Source organism: Silene latifolia, chromosome 8 (genome assembly GCF_048544455.1).
Source record: "Silene latifolia isolate original U9 population chromosome 8, ASM4854445v1, whole genome shotgun sequence".
NCBI lineage: Eukaryota > Viridiplantae > Streptophyta > Magnoliopsida > Caryophyllales > Caryophyllaceae > Silene > Silene latifolia.
Window position 1 is genome coordinate 24,214,229 of NC_133533.1, and position 8,769 is coordinate 24,222,997.

At 32.6% G+C, this 8,769-nt stretch overlaps 1 protein-coding gene across 1 annotated transcript; it reads right to left on the minus strand.

Moving 5' to 3' along the window:
- Positions 1-2,055: 2,055 nt before the first annotated feature.
- LOC141596579 (1-aminocyclopropane-1-carboxylate synthase-like) lies at positions 2,056-6,343 on the minus strand. The gene is made up of 5 exons (XM_074416781.1): positions 6,044-6,343; positions 5,609-5,740; positions 4,931-5,091; positions 3,029-3,586; positions 2,056-2,808 (listed from the first exon to the last, which is right to left on the minus strand). Exons 1-5 carry the CDS (start codon positions 6,215-6,217, stop codon positions 2,358-2,360), a joined length of 1,476 nt encoding a protein of 491 aa, XP_074272882.1. The 5' UTR covers positions 6,218-6,343; the 3' UTR covers positions 2,056-2,357.
- Between the last annotated feature and the right edge of the window lie 2,426 nt (positions 6,344-8,769).

Here is an 8,769-nt window from a genome sequence, read left to right on the forward strand (position 1 = left end):
GACTGGGAATAAAATCTTCTGAAGCAGCTAATAAAGCTCTTCAAATGAAATTTTTGTGAAAAATTCGTATGGATAAGGAAACTATATGAGTCAAAGTGATAACTAAAAAATATTTGAGAAATTCTCTACTCTTTGATCATAAGCCTAATTCAGCCTCTTCTTGGCAATTGCGAAAACTTATGAGTCTTCAGACTCTATTTAGAAAAGGCCGGAGATGGCAGGTAGGTAATGGTAACAACATTAAGTTTTGGTCTGATAAATGGGTTTTATCACACTCACTTACCTATAGTATTGGTCATAATGATAATAGTAACCGTGATCTTAATCTTTTGGTTAAATATTTCATAACCTCTGACAAACAATAAGATGTTTGTAAATTATCCAATTTATTGAATAACGATATTGTGAATCAGATTACTAAAATATCCCACTTCCACATAATGATAGTCCAGATACCCAGATTTAGGGGCTGTCCGTGGATGAAAATTTCTCTACCAAAACAACATTTAGTTAGCGCAAGGTTTGTTTGATCAAACTCTTCACAAATGTGAATTTTAGTGGATTTGGGAATTCAATATTCCTCCAAAGTTGAAATTTTTTCTTTGGAAAGTCTGTGTTGACGGCCTTTCAACGCAAGGTAAGCCTCTAAAAAGTGATATTAATGTCTCACCTCATTGTGTATTGTGCAATTATCCTGTTGAAAACAAAGATAATTTCTTTTACGAATGTTCCTTGATTGGGTCTGTTATACAAGACATGACCATTATTAAATTTAACAATTTTTTGTCAAATTATGATAATATTGCAAGCCAAAATTTTTATAATGAAATTTAATTATCTCAAAGACTTAATTTCAAAAGATGATTTTATTAAAATTATTTTTATTCGGTGGAATGCATGGTTTTATAGAAATGACATTATCTTTAGTAATATTCATATCAATATCAGCAAACTTATTACTTTATGTAATAATAGCACTAAGACCTGGAATGAGACTAGACATAAGGATCTCAACAATCCCGAAAAGAGGAGTCAGCTAGAAACACTTCTAGTAACGAAGAAATCTGGTGGAAGAAACCTAGCACGGTTTCCTAAAGCTAAATTTTGACGGGTCGATAATAGAAGGCAATAAAGCCGCTTTAGGATATTCTATATGAGATCATAATGGTAATGTCATTTTGTTGGGAGAAAAAAAAGTGCAGAACCAATAATATTCCTGTTGCAGAATCTCTCGCTTTAAAAGAAGGTATTTTAGCAGCCAAATACTTAGGAATCTCAAAGTTAATTGTAGAGAGTGATAATTTATGTGTTATTAACTCAATTCGTAGTACTTGGCAAATTCCTTGGGAAATCTCTAGTATTATCAAGGATGTGAAATTAGACCTTCATTTCATCGATAAAGTGATAATTAAACATTGCTTTCGTGAAGCCAACAAGGTTGCTGACTTTATGGCTTTTATTGGACATTCATGTCCAACTCTTTCGAGCTGGTTTGAAAGCCGGTGATTTCAACTTACCTCACTCATTCGAAAGGATGAGATAGGTTGGTACTAACCCAGAGGATCAATCTAATTTTTTTACCTTATCAAATAAAATAATAGTACTTTTAAAGTTTGGAAATATTTATAATCGAATTATAAAAAAAACTAAGCATAGAGCTTATTGATTAAGGCATAACTATCATTTTATTAGTAACAACCACCAGTTATAGAATATACCACAAGTTGTACACTTGTACTACAACTGGTGGTATAGTGTTTTAGTTTTATAACAAAGTGTTTGGGTTTTATTGTAAATTTTATGAGCTTTAATATTAAGTTTCCGAGCTTGTTTTTATAAACATGGAGCTCAAAAACTTACAATACAACTAAAAAATAATACATATAAATTCAGTTAAATTTGAATATTAACGTCAAGATTAAAATATAATCTTGAAAACGTTAAAATATTTAGGAAAAATATACATAACCTTTGTTAAATTTGATATCAATGTATGTTTGCTATATATTGTACATTTGGATTTGGATGTATACTTTTTTTTTCCAACAACCGCAATTATCAAACCGATAAATACAATAAATTTTCATTAACTTATAAAATTATAAAATGGCAACATGCTCTTAATCCCCACTTAATATATATTAACATCAACCATTAATCACTCTTTCAAACGAGATTACGATTACTAAGTTAAACGTAACCCTAGTGAATAATGATCTAATCTCACCTTAATTAGCTAATTAACCTTGTAATTAGCATCTAGTTAAACAACACAAATACACAATCGACCTACAAACATATTACAATGCATAATAATAATAATAATATTACTAAACAATAATTAATCATAACTAGATTTAGGTCCTGGCTTTAACAAGGGGTGATTGAGGAGATAAGATACTAGTATGTGGTGACATAATACTTTCATCAAATCTTCGATTGTTAAAGCTAAGTCGAAGATCCATTTGGCCGCGCTTCTTCTTGATACTAGTACTTGTTGTCATTGTAGACTTCTTCACCTTACCACGGCTCACAAATGACCTAATTCGGTCTAGTGCAACCTCAACGGTGTTATCATCCATGTTAGCGAAGCACACCCTGAACCACCCTGGCTCGGAACATAGGAAAGACGACCCTGGTGACACATTGATCTTAACATCATTTATGATTACTCGCCATAACTTCAATTCTCCTTCTATTGTGACTTCTTCTAATAGATGCCTTAAATCCATCCACACAAATAACCCTGCATTTCCCTTTAGGCATCCTATTCCAATCTCAGCCAATTGGGTGGTGAAATACTGGTGCCTGCAGTGACGTAGCCAGGATTTATTAGTAACTCGAATATCCAAGTGTAAAACATACGGTGCAATGGACTCATTTTTATTAAATTATGTTTAAATCAATTAATCTCATTTGACTTTTTAACAATACGTAGCCACGTAGGTCAAATAATTGATTCTTGTTGACTAATAAGCTAGTAATAATAGTCATAGATATATGAAAAATTGGTGGAGACGTATTGTACCTGTGTAACAATCTTCTTTTACTCTCGACTATGAATCGAGCAATGAAAGCATCATCGTAAAGCAACCCCGCGAGCATGTGCTGAGTCTGAGAAGAAACAAGCCCGAAACTTGACATTCTACGGGCAGTCGAGACAACTCTATCATTATAAGAGTAAATGATCCCAACTCTAAAACCAGGCATACCCATGTCCTTGGATAGACTATATATTATATGAACAAGTTCTTGATTAATGTGTGGCATATCCTTCAAAACCTCGGCGACACTAATAAACCTTGGCATAGTAAACACGGTCATTGCATATATTTCGTCACACACAAGGTGTATATTTTTGGCATTGACGAACGTTAGTAACATCTTTAAAGTGTCCTTGTCTAGGACCATTCCTAGAGGGTTGGACGGATTAGTGATTATAACGCCCTTAATCTTAATGTTTTTCCTTAGGGCATCCTCGTAAGCAATTTGTAAAGCTTCCTTGGTGATTTTGAAATTATTCGAGCTGGAACACGTAAATGGGATTATATTAATTCCCGTTCTCCATCTCAAATCGCGATTAAACCTGCGCGAACAACTAAAAAATATTAATAATCATGGTTAACGAATAATTGTTGATTAGTGAACGATAATTACAAGTTAAGTACTCTTTATATCATTTTCAAGGTTTCCTACACGGATAAAATTATGTTGGTTGGTTAAAAGACACAAGGAATTACTTTTGTATAGTGTATTCTACCTTTTTATGCTAATTATTCCAAAATTATGTCAACATTATCCGATTTTAGCAAGCTTTTAGAAAATGTTGAGACGAAACCTAATAATTGAATTTTCTTGCTATATATGGAAATTAGCCTGTAACGCAGTAAAAACAATTGAAAAGAGTTGTGCTTATCTTGGATTATATTCTTGTCCCATTAAAATTGGAAAGAAACAAATTTAATCCATATACTTTCAAATTCTTGTTTTTATTTACATTTCTCATGCTACTTTTTGATTTATTTTATTAGTTTTAATTTATGTTGGAATTCACGCAACTTTGTTCACTATGCGAAATAATATAAAATATTATAACATACTCCGTAGTAATTTATCTTTTAAGTTTTAGTCCCTCAACATCCTTCTTTATGTGTTATCTACCATATTTAACCCGCTATAAATTTAAAACAGATATTAACGTCTCGGACAATGATTTTTATTTTTTGTGATGCTAAGAACTACATAAATCTTAGAAGGATCGAAGATTTATAGATTGTCTGCCACTATATTAGTTCATATTCAAATTTGCAACAATCACGTATATGACACATAAGCTAATACGGAGTATAAAGATATTGAGATGGACTTGTATGAACACGATTTAATTTAGCTGAAATTTCTGGTGTTCTAAAGTAATACTCCGTATACGTGCATGGTAGACTTCCTACACAAAGTCACCAATATATTTCTAAGAATCTTTCATGCCATTTCTTGTCGTGTGCCATTAAAACATACGGAATACGTTAGAAAAACCGTTTTTTTATGCCAAGTATAAAGTTATATTCTTGTTATTATACTCCCTAGACTTTCCTACACTTTGACTAATTTTGATTATTTAAAGTATTATATTATTTATAGTAATAATAATATTATTATTATTACTACATAAGTCAAAAGTAAACAAACATTAGTCCAAGAAGCATGCAATTGAATTGACCTAACAAAATCTCGTCAAGCTGCTAAGGATGTATTCAGATATACTTAAACCTTTTGTACTAATTCGCACGTCACTATTCTTTTCCATTTTAATTCATCACTAATTCTAATGCAAATGCCGTACGACACTTTAACAGTCTTAACTTTATTAAAAACATTGATAATAACCGTTTTAGCTTAGTGGTTAAGGTAGAAGTATTTAATAAATACGTACGCTGGATAATAAGGAGAAGGGATTAAGAAGGCATCTCCAGGGTCCGCCAAGCAAAACATGAGAGTTTCGCTAGCACCTGTCGCTCCACCACTCATAACTATTCGATCAGGATCGAAAGTGACTCTTTCATCTCTCGCTTTCCCCATAAATTTTGCAACAGCCTGTTCAAGAAAAATTGGGAACTTGCCGTCATTAATAAGTGAGCCATCTATAATCAATGATTAATATTTTGTACGTTATTTTAAGTAATTATTGATGTTAGCATGCCTAGCAATGAACCATATGTAGTTTATACACGTTACAAAAACCGATATATAAAACATTGATATAGAAATAAAAACTTTTCAAAGTCTAATGAACCAACTTATCGTACTATATTTATCAATTTTCATTTTTCTTAAGCACGTGCATGTTTACTACATATGACCATGCATGAGACATTTATTTATCAATGGCAGAGTTATTAGAGACAAATCTTCAAAATCAAAGGAATTTAATATTTTAAAAAAATTTATTAATATTTCTAACGAAAAATAAATTTTTTTAAATATTAGGTGTCCATTATCGACGACAATACCTCCGAAGATACGAACAACTGATGACGTTATTTTTCGAAATAATTATATGAATGGTAATAATTTACACAAGGTAGTTTATAAAAGAATAGGACGGACTTACACTTCTGAACTCAGGTAATCCATGGTAATCTTGAAAATTGGCAATATCCAAGAACCTATTAACACCTTCATTCGTACAAACGGAGGCTTGTGGATTCATGATTATCCACTCCTTGATTAAATCAAAGCAAAGCTGTATGGGACATTTATAACACGTCACATGACATGTTCATTACACTTTTTATAGAACTATACTTTATGCTATAGGAAAATAATTATTGGATTGTTCATACTTTTATCATGTTAATCTACCATAAGTGTCAAACTTGATTACTGTATACAAAATTGTCATGTTTTTAGTCTAAAATGGAGGATATAAGTGTTATATTAATATCCAAGTGTCAAATGTCGGACACGGGTATACATGCTCGTATGCTAGGGTGTCGAAGTAACATAGAAATATGATTAACATAAACATGATGAAAAGGCTAAAAACCTGATTTTCTGCAAGTCCCATTTGAATAACACCATTAGGATTCTTAGTTAAATGGTAAGGATCTCTATCATAGGCTTTCCATCCATCAAAGTACTCCAAATTCTCACCATGTCCATTATTCGTCGCGATTTTCGAAAGAATTTGATGATTGTAGTTACCCTCTAATGAACCCATTTTGAGAATATAATAAGCAATGCAAATTTCCAAGTAAGTGATGTTTTTTATTTTTCTAAATATATATTTTGAAACAATATGTTTGTTTTTTTGTTATTGTTATTGTTTTTGTGTTTGTGTTTGTGGAGGGAAACTAGGAAAGAGTGAGGGGTATATATAGGGAGAGAATGAAGAAGAATTTATGTTGTTGTGAGAAGACCAAGACTAATGAGGGATAAGGGTGAAATATAATGTGAGGAATTTGTAGGAAATCAAAGTTCTCAACTCATGAAAAGTCCATTATTATTACGAGTACAAAAAAGGTCCTAAAGTTGAAGATATACCGAATTACCGAACCTAACTAGGGCTAAAAGTAAAAAAGTAATTAGAAAAGATTAGAATTAGAAAGAATAATCATGTAATTAAAGAGGTGTAAAGTTGGCCGGTTAATAATTAATCCGTATACCGTAATTGCTTGCGTAAGTGAATTTATGTGTTTAGCACCACATACCACGTGAGAAGAAGAAAAGTGTTGGTTCATCGATGGTGTTCTACCTCTCTTAAACTTCATTTTCAATGCCTTTTGTGTGGATTGTGTAATACTTGTGTTTTAATTTTGGACTGCGCATTACTATTTTGGCATGAAGTTCTTCTTCTATATCTTCGGTGGGGTCAAACAGGTGGGTCAGGCCGGGCCGGGCAAACCCGATGGTGAGCCGGGCTTTGACAAGGAACCCAAAATCGGCCGGGATATGGGGATTCATGCGGGCCTGGCAATAAGTGACCAGAGAAGCGGGCTTAGGTCGGGTAGAGAGCGTGTCTGGGTTTAATATTATGGACCCATAAAAGGCCCGAGATAGGGGCATGTTTGGGTTGGGCCGGGCTGCATGCATGCCGGGTACAAAGTAGCCCTGGGGACTGGTCGGGACAAATCAACCCTTATGTTTGACCAACCCTAGTGTGGATCTTGCTAAGAGCACGAGTCAGTCCAGTTTGATTCGACCGCCCATGTTGTTGGGTCGACCAAGCCAATGACACGGTTTAGGGCGTGAAAAATTCACTCTGACTCATCTTGCTTGTCAAAAACGCAACAAAATAGTAAAAAAAAAAATATGATTCTTGTAATTGGTTCGATCTCAGATATTCTAGAATTGTGTCAGTAAAATCCGGGCCACCCTGGACTGCTTTCATGGCTCGTGGCCAAGTCTATTTCGATGTACCACGTTATTCTATAATCTATATATTAGCTAATAAAACTTTCTCCATTGATTACAGAGTATCAAGGATAGGATTTGTAGTCATATTTTTCCTTGAACTCGAAATAATTTGGAACTTTGACTGAAATTATCATTTGTCAAGAGGGTAGCGTCCTTGCTATCCCCAAATCTTAGCTTCGCGACTATAAGGCATTTTATATATGACTTTTAAAAAGCCTATAACTTTCAATTACACAAAAAAAATTAGAAAAAGTTATGAAATTTATCCTCGTATTTGTCATGAAATTTTCCCACATAATTTCATAATTCGCTCAAATATTATGAGATAGTACCTATTATGATTATCTTGTTACATATTTGTACCTAAAATGAAATTTTATCAACTTTTTAAGGATTGCCTGAAATAATTAAGGGGTAAATTTTAATCGGGTGATAATTACTAGGGAAGTTAATTACTTGGGTAATGAATTCCTTGATGATAGGTTTGGCATATAAGAGTAATGATTACTGAGGATATGTTTTACTCTCATAATCATTACCCTGGGGGAGGGTGGGTAATGCATTACCCCTTCATGAGGGTAATGGATTTGGAAGGTGAATAATTACCCTAATACCAAACATGAAAAATAATCCTTATCTATCATTCCCCTATTCATTTCCCTCCTTTTACTCTCAATCCAAGCAAGCCCTTAAGTGATATTCACCCAGTTTTAGACATTGTTCATAACTTTTAGACCTAATTTCAATTTCTATATTCCTAACAGTTCAATTTTGATTATTTTGATCATCTTGAATTCAGTTTAGTTTTGTTCATAACATTTTAGTGTATTAACTAAGATGTATATAATTCCGTCCGTTTTAATTATTTGTTTACATGTGATTCAAATAGTTCTCACAATGAATATAAAAGATAAATAAGTGATTAGTATTGAGGGAGTATGTAGTGTATTATTTTACTTAAAAGTTCTTTATTGGGTTATTGGATTTTATACGTTCTATATGACTCTAGCCTTGTTTTTTCTGACTTAATTTTAGTAACTCATTTCAGTCAACTGAGCTTTATTCAGTTCAGTTTAACTTAGCTTTACTCAAATTAATTCTTACTTCTGTTCCATTCAATTCAGTTCAATTTAGCTCTACTTTATTTAATTTAGTTCCGTTCAGTTCAGTTCAACTCCTATCAACAAAAAACAAAGGTCGGTACAAGCTATATGGAAATTATTTTTCTCCCATGTTTTATTTTGTTCTCTCATCTTACCTTTGAGTAGTTGATTTAATTTTTGACCATTAATTTCTAATATACAAATGGAAACAAAACACAAAATTTATTATGTTTGATTTATTAAAACAACAAAG